At 39.2% G+C, this 20,720-nt stretch overlaps 1 protein-coding gene across 1 annotated transcript; it reads left to right on the forward strand.

The window, feature by feature from the left end:
* Positions 1 to 9,410: 9,410 nt before the first annotated feature.
* On the forward strand, positions 9,411 to 17,417 carry slc35f6 (solute carrier family 35 member F6). The gene is made up of 6 exons (XM_083933571.1): positions 9,411 to 9,593; positions 12,276 to 12,348; positions 13,236 to 13,407; positions 13,727 to 13,942; positions 14,806 to 14,916; positions 15,548 to 17,417. The coding sequence occupies exons 1-6, from the start codon at positions 9,517 to 9,519 to the stop codon at positions 16,027 to 16,029; spliced, it is 1,131 nt and encodes a 376-aa protein (XP_083789697.1). The 5' UTR covers positions 9,411 to 9,516; the 3' UTR covers positions 16,030 to 17,417.
* Positions 17,418 to 20,720: the final 3,303 nt, after the last annotated feature.

Below are 20,720 nucleotides of genomic sequence, written 5' to 3' on the forward strand. Positions count from 1 at the left end.
ATACTTAAGTAATTGAATAATCATAAAAACACCTGCACACAAATACTCTCTTCTTTTTGTGACCCACTAATGTAGCACTTTTTCCTATCAGTCTTGAACAAACAATCCAATAAAACAAGTATAAAACACCATACACGCGTTAGATAAAGTGAGCTGATTTTGAACACATTTCAGTTTGATGCAGTTCCTTAGGTTATATTTCCTGTGATTTATTGCTCTCATAGAAAAGGCTAATCATAACGTCTGAGTACACTATGACCACACTTCTGAGGGCTTAACATTAATTGAAAGTGGGCTCAATGTGAAAGAAAAGTGCATGAGAAATGTACAATCCCTCGGTGGGTTTTCTCCTCTCTCTCAAGAATATTTTCCGTTTCAATCCTCTGGTGAAATCTCTCAAAGGGACAAACTACTTAATAATTCCTCTAAAGCCACATGCATTTCAATGCCTGTTCAGGGCCAGGCAGGGACTTAAGAGAGCACCGTTTCCCGGCTACTAGCATACTGGGCATTGCTGGAGAGCGAACTGTGTGTTGCTGATACAGTGGATAACAGTTAGAGAGGAGATGAGTGGACAGGAGATACAGCGGGTCATAGTTCAGATTTGTCTGCGTCATATTTTTTTTAAATACACAGCATATCAAATTTGTTTTATTAACATTGTGCAAGGCCAAACGGCTAAGTTGCTGAGTGGGATAAACAGTTGTAGTTTGCGTCACAGATGAAAGAACACACAATTGAGCAAGATTGTAATGCCCTTTCTGCAATGATTTCCATCTGATATTGTTCTTCATTCAACTCACTAGTTTATGTTCAAGATTTTTGCTGCTGTTATAAATTAAAGCCTGTCCATAAAACACCATTAAAATCTAACCAGTCCTGTTTTTTTTTAGGCCAGGCAGTCTCATCTCACACTGACACAAAGACAATCAGTCTTGTGTTATTGTGGCCAAATATGGACTCCAGCTCCTGACCTTACTCATGTTGCTGCAAGCCCTGCTCTGTCATGGAACAATGGTGGAAAATATCTCAATCATTTGAATTTCAAACGAATTTTGAGTTTTCTATACATAGTTATGCTACCGATTTGCAATCCTAATTTGACCATCACTCCTCAATGAACTCCCCTTATAATCTCACCTTTCACTTCAGGAATTTCCAAAGTGGAAAGAATAATATTTAAACCACAGCTCTTCCTGGAAGTCTTTGCTTGTTCATGGTAGCGGTTGTTTATTCTGTTCCTGTATTAAAGGCTCATGCAATGAATTTAAGTGCAGTAAATCAAGATGTAAACAACATAAACAATGCCAGTAATGGTGAGACAGGACGACCATACTGCAGTCACAGGATGAATGTAAACATCTGGAAGTGATCGCACAAACCATGCAACTCCTGATTTTAGATAAAAGGGGTCCTTGCCAGGGGCGTACATAAACGGCTCAACTCAAGCTCAGCTAGAAAATAATAGTCATGATAATTATTATGGTTTATTTAAAAAAATAGAGATTGTATTGTCTATTATTCCATTTCATTTGATTGCTTAAGGGACAATCATTGGTACTCTCCCATTGGACAGAGGTACATTCATTTTTCACATATTGTCTGTCTCATCGTGTTGTCAGGATATATTTACAATTCGGCAAATAAAAAGAGGTTACGACACCCATGTGCATGTTTCTGCTTAATTTTTCTGTCTTTTTTTCATTTTTTATTATTTCATATATATTATATTCTTTGTAATTATTTCTTTTTTAATTTTAGTATTAATAATAATACTATTGTTATTAATAATATTGTTACTATTATGAATGGATTATTATTATTATTTATTATTGAGTGTTAGGGTCGGGTGGGGTCTATAAATATATGTTAACATTGGAAGTTAACAACTTCAGCTTTAAATAATCCCTTAAAATTGAACCCAACAACTTACAACTTTCACCTCAATTCAAAATAGAGTTAAGTATTTTTTTCAAGTGTAAAACCACTTAACATGTCCAAAATAACAATTATTTTACAATAATTACAAGTATCTGCAGCTTCATGTGTACCTTAAAAGACCTGAACTTTCCAATTTTGATAAAGATGTGAGCTGATCTTATCTCGCCTCAGACGGGTTTATTTATGGATTATCTGAATCATATAAGAGGCTTTTAAGAGAAACAATCCCATTAAGTGTACACTGTAAAATATTTGTCTGTACACTTATAATAAATGACTGGCTACTAGTTACAGCATTGAAATCAACAGGTGACTTTAAGGTATTTAACAGTTTGTTACAGGCGAAAACAACATCAGGATTGTATGTGCAACTTTAAACCCTCAAATCATGTGTTAGACGTGTGTTTTGCAATAATGTATTGCTTAGGTGGCACTGATCATTTACAGTGTTGCAGGATTGCTGCCATTTTATTACAAATCAACCCATTAGCTTCCGTCTAAGACAGTTGCTACTCTTCCTGGGGTCTCTACAATTTTATGACTTACATTCGCTGATTTACAAACATACCTGACATTTATTCAAATTACAACAAAAGTACAACATACCTCAAAAACATTCATACAACAAGACAAAAAATAAAATACATTACACAACAATCAACATAAACTCAAAACATGTATAATACATATAGTCACTTTATAATGTATCTTTTCAAAAGCTGATAGCTAATATTAATTTTCACATGCTAAGGGCATTTGGATGCACTTGACTAATACTTTTATAGCATTAATAAGTTGTTTTTATTAAAGACACTAGAATGGAGTTGTAAGCAAATATCTGCACATTTGAAGTGTAGACGACTATGATACGATTAAAAATAGCTCCAACTAGCATTAGATAATCAGTGTAATTATATGTCATCATATATATGAGTACAGCTATGTGATAATATGTACATGTCAAATCCTCGCATGCAAAATGTTTCATAAGTAGCTGCTACCTGAGTTCTTTTTTAATGCTGCTCCGAGAATGCAGCAGCTTGATTGGTCCTCAACCCCCTCAAGCTTTCTCACACTACACCGCTCCTCTGCTCCCTTCACTGGCTTCCTGTAGCTGCTCGCATCAGCTTCAAGACACGAGTACTAATGGATCAGGCCCAGTTTACATCCAGGTTAAACCTTACACCCCAGCCCCGCCCACGTCATTCTGAATCGGCCAATCCGCTTGCTGCTCCCTCACTGCGGAGACACAATCCGTTTCTCAATTTGTATTCTTGTCTGTACTTGTATTCTCGTGGACTTGTGAAACGTCATCAGTCGCAGCCCAAGTACTGTTCCAATTCTCTAGTCCACATCTCGCCAAGTACGGTCCAGATGCCCGGATGTGACTTGTTCCACCCATTTAATCGAGGATGCATCTGAGGTGACTTGTGTGGACTTCAGACAGCCAGGTATCCCAGAAAACATTTCACATTAATGACCGTACTGCGTCCTCCTGTCCTCCGGAGTGTGGACTCCCGAAGTCTGAACTACTAAGCTCACAAGTCCGAACTTGGAATACTCCGTTTTGAGAAACAGCTGCATAGTCGCTTGACTAAGTCACGACTGTTTGCTGTCCTGGCTCCCAAATGGTAGAACAAGCTCCCCACAGGCTAAAATCATTTTCATCTGCACTTTGGCTAAGAAGATGATGACTTATTTAAAAAAAAGAAAAGAAAAAAGCTGTTTCACATCCTGCACTCATATGAAACATTCTGTAGTTTGGCTTATTTGAAGCAAACACTTACTTGATTCTTGCTGTTCTGGGTTTGTACCCTCATGGTCGAATGCACTTATTGGAAGTCGCTTTGGATAAAAGCATCAGCTAAATGAAATGTAATGTAATAATGTAATGCTAGATAGAGGAGGTTAAAATAAAGTGTCACCGGTCCAGAGAGGTTTGACTCAAGATAATATTTAACTACATACGGTGGGGTAGGAAGTATTCAGGTACCTTACTTAAAGCTGCAGTTGGCAACATTTTATTGATCAAATTCACTGAAACCGACACTGTGCTCTGATAGAATAACATAAATCAGCCTCTACGTGCACCTAGAGCCTATTGTTTGTTTTGTAAAAATCAACCGCACCTGTATCGTCCTGTCCACTCGCGCAGGGCTGTGTGAGAGCCGACTGTCAGGCACTTTTCGTGCACACGCCACAGATCCCATGGAAGTTAGTCATATGCTAAATGACATTAGCAATTGCTATTTATGAGTAGGTAAGCCAGCCTACCTCTGTGTAGTGTGTACTCTGTGTAGCGTGTGCTTTGTGTAGCGTGTACTCCACGTCACACATCGATGAGAGAAGAGATGGGCACGTTTACAGAAATCTGGTGCACACGCACTGACGAGCACTTGATGGGAGGGAGCGGAGGAGCTTGTGGTAGTTGGGGAGGGACGTGAGAGTTGTCTTGCCGACTACAGCTTTAAAGATATACTTAAAGAGATTTTCATCCAATTAATTGTCTATTAAGTTCCTTTCTTACAAAGAGTGAGTTAAAACAATGATGATTGATCATATGACCAACTAATGAAAGCACTTGTTGCCTCTTTGCTGAGTATTCGAATCTGAGTTTCCTCCCTAAATTCAAATACGCCGCCATGTTAGTGACGCTACTGACAGCGGATGGTCTGCCGGTGGAGCTCATCACTGGTGCTTATGCTGCGTTTCATTGTAATGGGAAATCTGATTGTGATTTAAAGGATTATTAAAATAGTTGCAGATTAATTTTCTATCTGACTAAAGGATTAATTGACTAATCATTTGCTGTACCTGTATAAAGGCTACTGTTGGGTAGTTCTATTTATAGCAAAACATCATATTTCATAAGCTCATAGGTACATGTTCTGTATGCAAAAAAAAATAACTAAAGGGATGAAAAACTTGTAGTCAAGGAAAAATTACAATATTTCCCTCTGACATGTAGTGGAGTAGAAGTATGAAGTAGCATGAAGGACCGGAGTATAGTACAAGTACCTCAAATTTGTACTTGAGTAAATGTACTTAGTTTCATTCCACCACTGACTACATATTACAATAAACAGTTAATTTGTCTTTTAAATAAATGTGTTTTTAGTGGCACTGCTCTTAATGAAGGGTATCTGAAGCAGATTAAGATTGCAGGAATAAAAATATTGTTATTGTTTATTCATTATTATTAAATGTATTGCAATATTATTATAATACTGTGATGTAGCTTTCTTAGTCATATAACACAACACGTTTACAAAAAATTAAAAGGAAATATTGTACACTTTAGATCAGTCACAGGTAATTAAAGGTAATAAGATTATGGCTGAACTGAGCAGATGCACATATTGTGTAACAGTGCTGAGTCATGGGGGTCACCAGTGATAGGTTATATGTAAAGTATGCATAGGTGAGCATTGGTGAGCGGTGATCATGAATAATTCTGCGGTCAGAAAAGTGCATGGACAGCTCTCGCATGAAGCTTTTTAACAAGCTGCGACCCGCCTCAGCCTGCTCAGCTGACCCTGCATGTGACACTTCAGTGGCCTCAGATTAGCTGCGTGTGGCACAGAGTGCTGCCCCGTCACCTTTCCCTCCCTCAGGTCCAACCTCACACCACTGGAGGTTGGCTGTCAATCAGATGTTTCCAGTCCATTCAGCGCGAAATGATAACGCTCCTGGGCACTCATATTTTTTTCATGGCTGCCACAGATATTGTGACTCTTCAAGGGCACATTTGAAAAATTTCCGGCTGAAGATGATGTTTAGCAAATATCCTGCAGCACATGCATTTAATGAATGGCTACTGTAGCATGGAGGAGCTTGTCCTTGCACTTTTGTCTACTTTGGCAGGTGGATGATACAACAGCAGCATCAAAACTGATAATTTTTATTATCAAAAGCATCATATAGAGCATCCTGTCATGCTTTTAGAGGTGAATGTGTTGTAAATAGCCTACCTCCGGTTACATTATCACCAAATCATTTGCCAAGCATCAGGCCTTTCGTTATTCTCTGTCGATCACTCACGCAACAAAGAACAGTTTTAATGGTAAATTAAAAAACTGCAAATATTGCATTGACAAAGGTATTAATATGTCCAGAACACATTCTAATTTTTGCATATCATCTATTGAAACTGCATTTTCAATCACATTCTGAGGGGAAACTGGTTTCACAAAATGGTTGCTATTTTAAACATGTGGTTAATGTTATGAAGTGAAACAAAACTATGGTGTGAGGTTAGTTTAAGAAAAAGATTGTGGTTTGCATTAAAATAAGTACATTTGTTACGTAGGTTACGTTGCTTAAACAAGTCAGTGTTAAATTCTGGTTTTATATCACACTGGACACAAATAGGGTGAAAGTCTTGCAACATAATTGAGAATGTAGTTTCTTTGTATGGAAACTTCATTTTTAGGAGACAGGCTGAGTACTGGTAATATCCATACTTTCTTGCTGTCTACATTTTTGCTCCCTTGAGGATAAACTTTTTTTTGTTTTTTTTAATGTATTATAGTGATGGCAATTGGTTATTTTACATGGATGGCCATAAACCTTTGTGAAGACATTCGGTGGCCTCTGAAGATGTACCCTAATGACATTGGTGTTTCCCTGAGTTAGCAGGTTGACATGATTTTGATTTGCACTCTTAACTGAAATGTCTCGGAAACTATCAGATGGATTGCCATGGAATTTGATACAGACATCCATCATGCCCAGAGTAAAAGCCTGCAGACTTTAGTGGTCCCCTGATGTTAATACTTTGACATTGTGTAGGCAATTCTGACTACTATACTTGAGGCTGTAGACTTCATATTATTTTAACCTTGATTTCATCATTTTTGCACAATTGTAGTTTGTAAATACAAGTCTGCATTTGTGTTGCAAATGTAAGCCTTACAATGTCCTTCTGCAGTAAAACTATCCAACACTTTAATGTTGTAATTCTGTGAGACAAACATGCTGGAAGTCTAGTCTGAAGACAGCCCAAGGTCTTTGGATTCATCAGCAGCTATACAGAGTTATTATAGCAAAATGTTAAATGCTTTTACTTTTGTCTGCAGCGAGAGGAGAGATGAGACGCTTCACAAAGAGTCACAGAGCAGACGACTTGATCTCCTCAACTGTCTGGGAGGAAGAATATGAATATATAAAGAATGCTTAGCACCCTGTAACACCAGGGGAGTGAAGCAAGGAGAAGAAATGATTTCTTGCTATTTCTTTGGTAAAGAAAATCTGTGTGTGATATCTTCATTTCCTCCAGTTTGGTGTGTGCAGTGCCACAGAGGATTATTAATCAGGTTCTTATGGATCAACTTGCACATCCCTAACTTTACTTGAAATCAGACTTAGTTTTATATTGACCCTTCATTTGTAGGTTTTGAAAAGCCTAAAATTGACATCAGAAGCACTGAGGGACTGCATCTCCATGGAAAGTGGAGTGTATGTTCTAATTTTAGGCAATGTGAGGCCACAGAGAGGAAATGAGGGTCTTTACTGTGGTCCAAATTTCAAACCGTATGGTAGATGGTTATCTGGTCTTTGTCGCCCCCTGTTGTTTTCCATTGCGCATATCATGCTGCAATTAAGGTCCCCTCTAAACACCAATTGTTTTCATCTGCAGAGATGATAAGGTGTTGAAATGCATTGGGTAGAAAATAAAGACAAAACAAATAATCTCACATAGCATATTCATTTGTAGCAATAAAATCCTGCCTGTATGATGATACAACAACAAGTATAAACTTAGATTCTTAGAGAAACCACTTTAGACTTAAATGTGGTTATATTTAATGTGGTTACTGTAAGAATCTGGTAGGGTCGTAGTCCTGATCCAATTCAGTCTAACTGTCAAACGCATAGGTCTAAGAGTGTCATCCAGGTAAATTTGATTATTGCCTGAATAATAAATCAATTTACTGCACATAACTCAAATTCCACAGGTTGTACACTAAAAATAGCTCTGTTGAGAACAGAAACCCATTCAGTAACCCTGCTGGAGCTACCATGATGGAGTTGGTCATGAAATTGTAAATCTTCAAATTTCCATTTTTTTCTGGGCATTTTCAGAAACTGATTAAAGTCAGTTGATTAATGGAATCATCTACTAATGGAGATCATGTGATCAAAAGCACCGAAACAAATGCTAACTTTAGTTTCTCGTTTTTTTTCAACTGAGGTTTTACAAGGTCAGTAATGAACTTTGTACCTCATATTTTACCTAACTTGTACCTCAAAAGCAACAAACAAATAAAGCATATATAAATAAAATGATCATTTTTATTTATTTGAATTTCCACATCTGAATGTCAAATTTGGACATTAAAAAAATAACTATAAAACATGATTAAAATCTTTGTTCTTGTAATGTAAATCAGGGGTCTTCAACAGGCCAAGGACCCCTTAGCTGAAAGTGAAATGAAGCCCCCCCCAACTACAAATATTGTATTAAATTGAGTTTCATATGAAATTGGGCCTTACCGCTAGTTTGGCCTTACCGCTTTATAGGCGGCCTAAAGCCTACACACAGCTTTTTATGGTGCATACAATATTAAGATATTACAATGATCATTATTAACATATTCATATATTTATACGTCATACATACATTTGTAAGGAACACTGAATCCTTCAGCTCAATTGTATCTGTGCATGGCTACCTTAGTGAATACCTTAATGGCTACTGGCTACGATAGTGGCTACCTTAATAGCTACCTTAGCGACCACCTTAGTGGTCACCTTAGTGACTACCATAGTGACTACCTTAGTGACCACCTTAGTGACTACCTTAGTGACTACCTTAATGGCTACGATAGTGACTACCTTAGTGACTACCTTAATGGCTACGATAGTGACTACCTTAGTGACTACCTTAATGGCTACGATAGTGACTACCTTAGTGGCTACAATAGTGACTGCCTTAGTGGCTACGGAAGTGGCTATCTAAGTGACTGCCTTACTGGCTACGATAGTTACTGCCTTAATAGCGACAGAAGTGGCTACCTTAGTGACTGCCTTAGTGGCTACGATAGTGGCTACCATAGTGGCTACGATAGTGGCTACCATAGTGGCTACGATAGTGACTACCATAGTGGCTACGATAGTGGCTACCATAGTGGCTACCATAGTGACTACCTTAGTGACTACTTTAGTGACTACCTTAGTGGCTACCCTGCCAGCCAGTAAGCCGATCATAAAGGTAGTGTAAATTAAAGTATTTTATTTTTCTTTTCTAATAATAACACGTTGCATTCATGCAAATGTATATTTTCAGACATATTTCAGAGCCCTCTGTGGGTCCCGGACCACCAGTTGAACATCTCTGCTGTAAAAACACATTCACCCATCATGACCTCGTTCGTCTTTGTGGATTCCGTGATTTCCGACAGGACCTGAAGGCAGCGTGCAGTCACGTCAGCTGACTCTTGTCATGTGACGTTCACAGGCAGAGGAGAACCCACAGAGACGTGTGTGAACAACAACCCGGAGGTCTCTCCTAACACAGAAACCCCCCGGTGGTCGTCTTTTCTCCGGTCTGTCTGTCCCGTCCACTCGTCCAGCATGGCTTGGACTAATTACCAGCTGTTCCTCGCAGGACTTATGCTCACAACCGGCTCCATCAACACTTTATCTGCAAAGTGAGTAGCTCTTTGAATTATGTTTTTGTCCTCGGTGTCATGTGTTTACAGTTAAAGTTAATGTCTCTGCAGAGGAACACGGTGAACTAGCTAGGCAAATGAATCGAGCTAGCTTTGTTTAGGGCACGTAAAAGCTGCTCAATAAGCTTTAACTGTTGTTAGTGTCTTTAAATGTACAAACGGCTGAAAGAAACATCTTTATCGAGCTGTGAATGGGAAGCTGCATTACGTGTGAGGACATTTCATTTAGATGTCGTTACTCACCTGATAAGATTACTGCCAGGAAGCAGCTCCTCTCTGGGGATGTGAAGACTCTCTAAACAGCTTAATCTAAACTGTCATGAAGATACTGCTGTTACCTTTCATCCCCATGTGTAATATCTTCATTTCACTACCATTGACTTTATTGTGTTCATCATCATGTGTAATATATCTCTGTTACATCATCATATTGTGTCATTTCCACACTTTATTTTTATATTTCACCTTGTTGATGCTCTTTTGTTATCTTATATTGTTATCTTATTTTGTCATTGTTATTTTGCTATCTTGTATATTACATTGTTATCTTATATATTGTAATTGATACCGCAGTTTGGAGCGATCTGGAACAATAATTTCCTTCTGGATTAATATACTTCCATCTTATTTTATTTTATCTTATCTTATCTAAAGCCAAATGTTCAGTTATCCTGAATAAACTGCTTTTGTTTGACAAACTGACCTCAGACTGAGACTGTTCGGGTTCTGTCAGAGGTTAGCTTCAGTAACAGCCTTGTTAGGCCTGATTTACAGGTCACTGGTAAAATAAAGATGAGTCATTATAAATAATCACTTTCATTTTCATTTTGCCTAATATCACATCAGGTAAAAGTGTAAAAATAATGACATCCAGTATGTCTTCAAATCTGGAGATTATATCTTCATTTAACTGATCAACTCTTTAATCTATAAAACATTAGACAATAGTGAAAGTTCCCTTTTTAAAATGTATTTAATTACGTGTTTAGATCAACCTAATGTCCAAATCCCAGAAATATTGAATCTACAGTTATGTAAATTGTTAAACATAAGTCATTTAATTCCTCTCTCATGATAGGATAGTGAAACAAGGAATTCAGCTTTCTTAACTTCCTAAATTATCTGTGATGTCAGCTCTCTGCTGGCTGACACGCACTTCTGTCCTTTTGTCAGCTTAAAAAACCTCTAAAGTGTTGAATGAATCACGGCGTGAGTGCTAATGTGTCAGACAAAACGAGCTGTGTCACGTTGCTCAGAGAGAATATCAGCCACTAACAGGTAAAGTTTCACCGCAGTCACCTGAAACCGGCCTCGTCACAGCGCTGCTTCGCTGGTTTTTAAAGGCCCTGAAACTGAGATCAGATGCAGCGTGAAAGTTGATCATTTTGGTGCAAGTATATGCAGACACCAAATACACAAACGAGCAGATTTGGATCAGCTTTCCTTCTTGTATTGATGAGCTCAGAGGCTGTTGCGTTTTAAAGGAAGTGCTGCGTCATCACCTTTTAGGGTCCACATTCCCTTGTCTTGCATTTTGAAGCAGACAGGACACTCACATGCTGATCATGCTTCCTCTGACTGTAAAAGTGAGTGGATTATGTGGATCTAAGCACTCATTAACTTCACAAGGAACTCTATCAAATCATTTTGACTGACTGTACAGTATTTTATGTGAGGGCACAGTTGGGGCTGGGCGATATGACGATATAAACATATCATCAAAACGATGTCTTTTTTTCTATATTTATGCATCGTGAAGACAAATGTTACAGCAACATTCACGTTGTTTGGAGAACGCCTTACATTAGGATCTTGCGTGTTATGTTCATTTTGCACTAAAGCTCTTTAGAAAATGAGAAAATACTTTGTACTTTTAATTCGAGGATTCAATTCACACAGTGATATACAACAATAGGCTTTACCATATGGTTTTTTCATACTGACTATTTTTGAAAACATCCTAAATCGTGCAACGTTCTGGTACAGACACTGCTGACAACACGAAGCAATGAAATTGCACATATCACAAAACAATTCCCTTGGTATTTGTGTGCATTCACTCTCAATGGCTGCTCTCAATTCAGCAACTGTTGTTATATATATATATAATTGAGTTATGAGCTGCTTGAGTGTGTATGTTTGAGTGTCAGTGTATGCAGTGAAACAAATTCGCTTCCAATGCAGAAATCTTTGGCAAACTGGTGTTTTGCATAATGTGAAATAATCCAAAAAATTAGAACAAAATGAAACTCATTTCTAGACTCACATAGTTGTTGTTGATTAATCAGTCACTTGTTTTGTTGGTAAGATGTCATAAAATAGTGGAAAATGCCTGCTACAGTATGATTTCCAACAGCACACGGTGACATATTCAGATATCCCGTTTTGTCTGACCGAACAGTGCAAAAACACTCAAACATATTTAGTTTAATCTCATATATGACAGAAAAAGACAATGACGCATCACATTTGAGAAGATGAAACCAGTAAAAGTTTGTCAATTTCAAAATATAAAGACTAAAACAATAAATCAATAATCAAAATAAGTGCTCATCAATGGACTCGTCATTGCAGCTCTTTCTCAGTCTGGTGTTTTGGACGTGTATTCTCTTGTATAAAACATCAATAGTTAAGCTGTAATCAAATCTTCTTGTCTTACAGATGGGCTGACATGTTCTCAGCGAAGGGTTGCCGTGACGACCCTGAACACCAATTTGCTCACCCGTTTGTACAGGTAAAGTGATAAACTGCAGGCGACAGCATCATAACAAACTTCACTTTCACTCTGCACCACATCAGACGAAGAAAGTTGGGTACTGATCTACAGTTCTTTCTCGGTACTGAACGTAAATTCAACTCCTGTCAGGTCCTGAAACAAATGGCTACGATAGTGACTACCTTAGCAATAATGTTTACTCTTTCTTTTATCAGTTAGTTTAGTTAAGCAAAATTCTGACACAGCTGCTTGTAAATGGACAACCTTGAAGCTTCTTTTATTAAATGGAAAAAGACACTTTTATAGAAAAAGTAAGTATCAGGGGGAAAGTTCGGTTATCAGCACAGCAGAAGGTTTGAAAATGTTGAACTGATACCCAGCCTATTAACCACAGGCCATAGATGTGCACATCTATGCTTCTGCACTGAAAATTAGTGCAGGAGGGTTCAAACCTTTAGGCCTTCTGTGTGGAGTTTGTGCATTCTCCCCGTGTTAGCGTGGGTTTTCTCCCACAGTCCAAAGACATGCAGGTGTTGGGTTAATTGTTGCCCCTTAATTACCCGTAGGTGTGAAAGTGAGCATGAAGGGCCAGTGTGTCCAGTGTGTGCCCCACCTCTCGTCTCCGTGACCCTGAAAAGAATAGGTGGTTACAGATGATGATGGATGGATGGATGGATGGATGGATGGATGGATGGATGGATGGATATTTCAGTTGCTTGAATAACTATTTAAATAAATGCAACATTTCTTAAAATGCTGCTTACTTGTTGGCAGGATTTTTCTGTACACAATAGATGTGTTCAATTTTCTGTCCATCGTGAAAATCCACTCTGTAAGTCATTAAGTCCTTCGTAAAGTCATTTGTAATCCCCTCTCTCTGTCTTCATCCCGCTCTCCCTCTCCAGGCAGTGGGGATGTTTCTGGGCGAGTTCAGCTGTCTCGCGGTCTTCTACATCTTACTTTGCCATGACAGACGTAGCCCCGAGCCCACGATGAACCCAGGCCAGAGCTTCAACCCTCTCCTCTTCTTCGCACCCGCCATGTGTGACATGACGGCCACCTCCATCATGTATGTTGGTGAGTGACCTTTAGTAGTCTTTATCTGCTAGTTCAGTTCAGTAAACTGCTTCTGCCTACAAGCTTGTTTAAAGTGCACAGATGTTGATTTTTTTATTCCTGACTTTTGACCGGACAGAATAGATTATCTGTTTGGTTTAAAGAATCCTTTCGTTAGGAAAAGAGATAATTGAGTCAAAGATAATGCTGTTTTGTGCGTCACCTGTGTGTGCTATGCGCTCCCTGCTTTTCAGCATTATTCAGCAGTATGAATAGATTTTTTTTTTTAATGTCATTGTATTTCTTAAAGAGAAAACTTGTGTTTCTTTTCTATTTTCAGCTCTGAACATGACCAGCGCCTCCAGCTTCCAGATGCTACGCGGAGCCGTCATCATCTTCACTGGTCTGCTTTCTGTGGCGTTCCTGGGGCGACGCCTGTTGCCCAGTCAGTGGCTGGGCATCCTCACCACCATCCTGGGCCTGGTGATTGTGGGCCTCGCCGACTTCTTCAGCGGGCACAGGGACGACACACACAAACTCAGTGACGTCATAACAGGTGAGGTGGATTTTTTTGCTTATTATGCGCTGTATTTTCTGCAATAATCAACTCTGTTAAGTACACGGTGTTGCAAGACAACAGCAAGAAAAGTCAATTAAGGGTGCACTCGCACTGTCCATCCGTACCGTGCCCAAACAGGTTTTACTGGTAAAGCCTAGTTAGTTTGACCAGTGTGAGTGCATTGCAACTGCACTGCGCCTAACTGCGGCCAGATTGAAGGCCACAGAGCGCTTGGGAGAGGTGGGCTTTTGTAAGCGTGTTAACACATGTACAAGTACGAGCGTGCGCACCTGTACGAGCGCGAGGCCTACGGCGGTTCTGACCTCATTTTATGTGCGCCTGTTGGGACATAGAAAAAAGAAGGACGGACCATGCGCGGACATTTAAAACAATGGTGGCGAAGGTTCACGTTGGTGTGGTGCGGAGGTGGAGTGTTCACTGCAGATTTGGTCGGATGAAAATATTCAAAAACAGTTGGACAAGACGCACAAAAACTCCCAGGTCTATGGAAAAATTTATAAACAAAGCGACGCATCGTGATGACGTCATCAATGCGTGTGACGTGTTACGGTGTGATGACGTATGGACAGGCAAGAAGTATTCGTGCGAGTCCCAGGCAATGTGAGTACAAACTGGCCTGGCCAGCGGTGGGAGAGGGAGGGGGGACAAGTACCCTAAAGCACGGGGCACGGCACGGACGGACAGTGTGAGTGCGCCCTAAGTGTAACCATTATTTAGGAGGAAACATATCTACGTATCAAATCTCATTACAACATGAAATGACACTGATAATGCTAAACAATATACATTATCTTCCTAAAAGCAGTTAATTGAACATGTTACACTCGTCTGTCCTGCAGGAGACCTTCTGATCATCATGGCTCAGGTCATTGTTTCTGTGCAGATGGTCCTGGAGGAAAAGTTTGTCTACAAACATGACGTCCATCCCCTTCGGGCTGTTGGTACTGAAGGTAAAGCAGTTGGTCATCTGCAGTTACACGCATTATATTCTGCAACTCTACTTATAAAGTACCTTTCAAAAAACATTTACAAAGTTCTTCACAGAAAACACAAAATAATACACAACACCAGGTTTTATAGACACATTAGTGATGCGCGGCTCGCAGTTATGGCTGCAGGCCGCGCAATTAATCTGTTTTTCAGCTTCCAGCGATTGTTTCAGAAGCTTAATGTTTAGTTCTGTATACTTTGAACAGTGTTTGCTTTAATAGGCCTCTTATTATTTATTCTGGTACTCTATTTATCTATACATTGCGGTCTTTGTGCTGTTGTAACAACCAAATTTCCCCTCAGGGGATAAATAAAGGTTGATCTTATCTTAACATTTGTTTCTCAAAAAGAAAATTTGACCTATAACTCTCTAATTGGTCATGAACCACGAACCCCCTGAATGTTAAAAGAAGTTAATAGTGAATAATGCAAAGGTCGGACGTCGAAGAATAATCTATAATTTGGGGCTGGTAAATCATGCTTTGGTCATGTAGTGAGGAAGCTTTGCAAGAAGACTTGTTAACGGGGTCACAGATTAAAAAGGTTGTGAACCACTCCTCTAGGTCATTAAATTCTCCTGTCTGTTTCCAGGTTTCTTTGGGTTCGTTGTCCTTTCACTGCTTCTCATCCCGATGTATTTCATCCATGTCGGCAACTTCAGCGACAACCCTCGGCAGGTCCTGGAGGACGCGCTGGACGCCTTCTGTCAGATCGGGCACAAGCCTCTGATCCTGTTGGCTCTGCTGGGCAACACGGTCAGCATCGCTTTCTTCAACTTTGCCGGGATCAGCGTCACTAAAGAGATCAGCGCCACCACCCGCATGGTGCTGGACAGCCTGCGTACGCTGGTCATCTGGGTGGTGAGCCTGGCGCTCGGGTGGGAGCATTTTCAAGGCCTGCAGGTGCTGGGATTCCTGGTCCTGCTGGTGGGTACAGCACTCTACAATGGACTACACCGCCCCCTGCTGGCCAGGATACCGTGCTGTGCTGCCCTGGTGAACCAAGAAGAGGAGGACAGCCCGGGAGAAAGAGAGAGACTGCTGGGTGACGGCAGCGTGCAGACCAGCGACTAGATCTGAAACTTGAGCACTGACGACGTCCCAGTGTACTGGGCTGTTTGTCAAAGACACTGCACCTTTCATATATGCTGTCAGTGGTGGTCTCTTTTTAAATATGTTTCTTGGTCACACCCCAGATTTTAACTGACCGTCACACAATTTTATATGTGGGAGTGTGCAAGCTCTTTTCTCTTTTCTCTCGGAATAGTTTGTCATCTATGGAAAATGTACTGAGAGAGTCCTAGACGGTACAGAGGGCCTTCTGAAGGAGCTTTTATATCACAATATGGCTTTTTTAAGGGATTTATTCAAGTTAAAACTGTACGGTTAAGTTGTATCCATCTGAGAAAAAAGTCTCAACATTTGCTCCTGACCCTTTCACGTGTTTTTTTTTCTAAAAAAAAAAAAACTTGAACTGTTTTTTATTTTTTAAGTGCTCGGTCACTAAAGCACGGGTTTATATGTAGTTTTATTCATCTTTCTTAACTACGTGGATCATTGACTACGTTTGCATGCATGAAATATTTCAGTTTTTGCTGGTAAGACAAAATTCTTCCAAAGCTGTATACATGGCTAATGAAAATGAATATTACACTTATATTCCTGTTAACATGCATCCGTGCAAAATGGAGTCTTTCAAAGTTTTCCACAGGTGGCCGACTTGTTGGACCGTGCAAACGCAGCCTTCTTGAAAAGGTTGGCGTTGCAATATTATCACATATCTAAAAACCTCTTGATATCCAACTCTTTTATGATATTTAGAAGTAGGTGTTTCTCCTTCCAACCGGAAATGTGGACTTTCTCTTTCTTAAGCTTGTTGGTTTGTTGTTTTGTGTACAACGACAGCATATCCCACATGTCTTAACCCGAAAATGCTACATTCAGAATATTCAAATTGGATATGCTGATAGATGACCTGCAGTGGAATATTAGTTTACTTGTAAATGTAGTCACTGTCACATTGCTTGAATGAGCTTTTATTATGTAATGTTGCTGACTGTGCAGTGCGATTGTGCCAAAGTGCTTTTACTTAATGCCACCAGAGACAGGTGTCGTTAACCTTTCCTTTGTGATAAAACTGCAGTCTTCTCACTTTTCTTAATCACTTTTTAGATGAATGCTGAAAGGCAGTTTTAAAAGAATACGTCTGTATATTTGAGACTTAAATTTGTGTTGATTTATTTGTACAGATGGACTTGAATCAAAAAGTCCCACACCTCCTACATCAAGTGATTTGCACTTGTTATGGTCAATCCTGCTTCTTCTTCTCTGTTTAGTAGCTTAAGGCTGTAACGCACACTAAGAAAAAAAGGGAACTGTCATTAAATCACACTTGTTGAATGGTGTGTTAGCGTTTTTATCCGAGCCTGTGTTGACCTGCAGAAAACTGTCAATGGATGTGATGAGATGTAATGTAATGACAAAAACGGAGAAAAAATACACTTTTCTCAACAACACAAAGTCTTAAAACTCATTATTATCATGATTCTCTGTTTCCAGCTCCTGAAAAGTGAAGATTCTGTGATTTTCTTTGTTTTATATTGTTGTTATCTGAATATCTTTGGGGTTTTGGGCTTTAGTTGCACAAAAGTAGACATTTGGAAACCTCATTGTGAGCTCTTAAAACTTGTGAGTTTTGATCTTTGTATCATTTATGACATTTTAAATGCTAAATGATGCCAACAGATTAACTGATGATGATAATAACCATTTGTTTTGTTTTTTCCATTTCTTCTTTTGGATGGATTGGAGGATGGAAAAGAAAAGTAATATCTGATGATATAAAGAATACTATAAAACAATGCATATATGTTAAACATTAACTTGAAATAACATTTTTTATTTTTCTTGCAGCCTCACTGCCCCGATGGGATGTAAATTTAGACACAATTGGGATGAATATCTGAGGTTCAGTAGCTCGGTGAGTAGCCAGTAAAGGTTCCAGTGTCACCAGTCCCAACACCAGCAGCTGACACCTGCCTTCACTTCCTGAGTCAACCCAACTTCCTCCCTAAAGACCATCCCTGCGCTTTAATGGAGGTCAAGGGTTAAACGCTGGAATCCCCCTGAGATCCACACACACGACCCCCGTCCAGCTCCAGGAACAGGAAGGGAAACGTGTTAATTGACCAACTGCACATGAAAGGCTTGAACACACTGATTGAGCAGTTAACGTCACTGCAGATGAAGTAACGCTGTCACAATTTCAGAATTTTAAATTTGGATAAAATGCTAGTTTATAAAAACAATACCTGAACACGGTTAATCTCCCCTCTAGTTTCATCTGGGAAACCTTGGGTTGAAAATCTGACTGAAGATCTGTTGTTTTTTTATAGCTTTAGTACATTCAATATTATCAAATGTGTACACGTATTGTTTTAAAGGTGTTCAAAAAAACCAATCTATACCTTTACTATATACTTTTGACAACTAATATAAACTATAATCAGCTGCACTATAATGATCGTTGACTTTGAAACAAATCTTATGTTGTTTTTTATTTGATAGAAGAGTGACGACCTGCGTTACAGACAAGACTCAAATAATTGAATCAAAACCTAAAATACTTAGAATTTAGGGGGCAGTGTTCACTGAAAGTATGAAAAGTAGGGCACACTTTTTTCCTTCATTATTTAGATGACATTTTGGACCTTAGGCTATTGATTTTTGAACTTGAAGAAGGGAAGAAGGCCTGTGTAACGAAATCTCATCTAAATGCAACAAAAAGTGGCTTATTTATTTTACATTACTATTACTTTATCATATAATTGCAATATTGCCCATGGTCACATAATATTTAAATGCAGTAATCAGTGGGCTGTGAGGAAGAGAACCATCGTTGGTCCTTTTTAATTTAAGTTAGTTTTAAATTAATTCTGTTTGGTTACTAGTTAAACTGCTTCATGTCTTAAGTCCAAAATCGACGTGCCCACACATGTCGTATGTCAGTACAACACAATGTGGCCACTAGATAGCAGCATTTTGCTTAAGAACATTTAAAAAAAAAAAATGAAACAGCTCTTCATTGTGTGTGGCTCGTGCTGGTAATGGGCTGCTACCTTGACAATGTACTGAGGGGAAAAAGACATACATTATGTTGTCTACAGGAATATTAATGTTCTGAAGCGGAATAACTGCATTACAAATGTAGAAAGATCTTTAAATACTAAAAACTATAATAAGGCCTGCTCTATAAGATTTTCAGTGATGCACAACCCTCTGGAAGAGGATTATTATTGTAACGGCATATGTAATATTATATAGACTCCCTTTTTTAACTTTAAGGAACAATTTCCATTTCTTTTTTTCTTTTAGGCTGTTATTAGAAAAAGAAGTATGTTCATAAAGCAACACAGATGTGAAGCAAATTTAATTTTAAGACGCTCCTGGGACAGCGTGGAAAAACATTTCCAGTAGCTCTTTTCTGGATAAATTTGTCCCGATGTGATCTGCCCTCCCGTGAGACAAACTGACCTGCTGTCAAAAACCCAGAGCAAAAAAAAAAAGCATGTGAAACACTGAGATAGACAGATAGATAGATAGATAGATAGATAGATAGATGCTCTAGAGAAGGTCTTAAGATGTCCCATTTACGTTTTGTATTTAATAGCCTGTATGTTGCTATGAATATAATCTCCAGATTTGTATATTACTTGATGTTTCAGGATATTAAACCACCTTGGTTTGCTGTTTGGAGTTTGCCAACTGATGAATTGTATATTTCAAGCGCCGCGGACTGATTTCGCCAAATGTGAACCATTAAAGCTGCAGGGTGAGATGCTGTGCTCTGCATCACTCTGCTGTGGACATACTGCCCGGTGACTGTCCTTAATGCATCACCTCAAACATTTCTACAAATGCCAAGTCACTTGGATTCCGCAGACACACAAATGCTTATTCCTGTGCCTTTTTGCCACATTTAATTGAATGCAAAATAATTGAAATTCCCAAATAATGCAGCCTAGTTGTTTGGGTATTTATCTGCTTTATTTCTCCCATGTCAAATGACTAAAAAACCCTCAATTATAAAGACAAGACTGTGCATGCTCAAACATATCTGACGGGTTGTTTTATTGTTATTTTGCAGTGGGTTGATAGCAGCTCTCCGCCCTATTCGCAGGAGTAGCAGCAGCAGCAGCAGCAGCAGCCGCCGTGGGCCTAATGGTTTGTTATTATGACCTTTTGTGTTTCCATTAGTCTCTCCTCCTGCAGTATTCAGCTCACAGAACTGCTTACAGTATGTGATTTAACCGTGTGTACATTTGCACACTGGAGCTGTAGAGGACCCTGAACCTGCCGCACAAGAGGCGACTTTAATCTGTCCTAATGTAAACATGTGGTTTTGCTCAAAGGCACTGAGTCACCATCATATTTAAAAGCTTCCATTAAAGCAGCTCCTTTAGGTTGTTTACAGCAGAGGGCAGGCCGGGGTGAGTGTGATTAGTCTACCACTCCAGTGTCCAGCTAATGACCACTTAATGTTTTAAACTCTCGCTGCAGAGGGAACAGTCCAAAAGTACGCTTCCACAAAAGGAAGCACACACATATATAGCCCAGTGGACTCATTTCAATATCTGCCTGCAGTATTGGATCTTATTTTGAAGTGGAGTTAAAGTTAGTTTTTGGGTTATCAATAGGTTGTTAGCAATGGTACTGAAGTAGCAACACCATAGAAAACACTTTATAACAGCAATATATCAAAGTTA

This window comes from Echiichthys vipera, assembly GCF_963691815.1.
Source record: "Echiichthys vipera genome assembly, chromosome: 19".
NCBI classification, from domain to species: Eukaryota; Metazoa; Chordata; class Actinopteri; order Perciformes; family Trachinidae; genus Echiichthys; species Echiichthys vipera.

Coding starts and splice junctions, on each gene's coding strand:
- slc35f6 (XM_083933571.1), top strand. CDS start 9,517: ATGGCTTGGACTAATTACCAGCTGTTCCTCGCAGGACTTATGCTCACA. Junction 12,349..13,235: donor TTGCTCACCCGTTTGTACAG/GTAAAGTGATAA, acceptor CTCCCTCTCCAG/GCAGTGGGGATGTTTCTGGG. Junction 13,408..13,726: donor CACCTCCATCATGTATGTTG/GTGAGTGACCTT, acceptor TTCTATTTTCAG/CTCTGAACATGACCAGCGCC.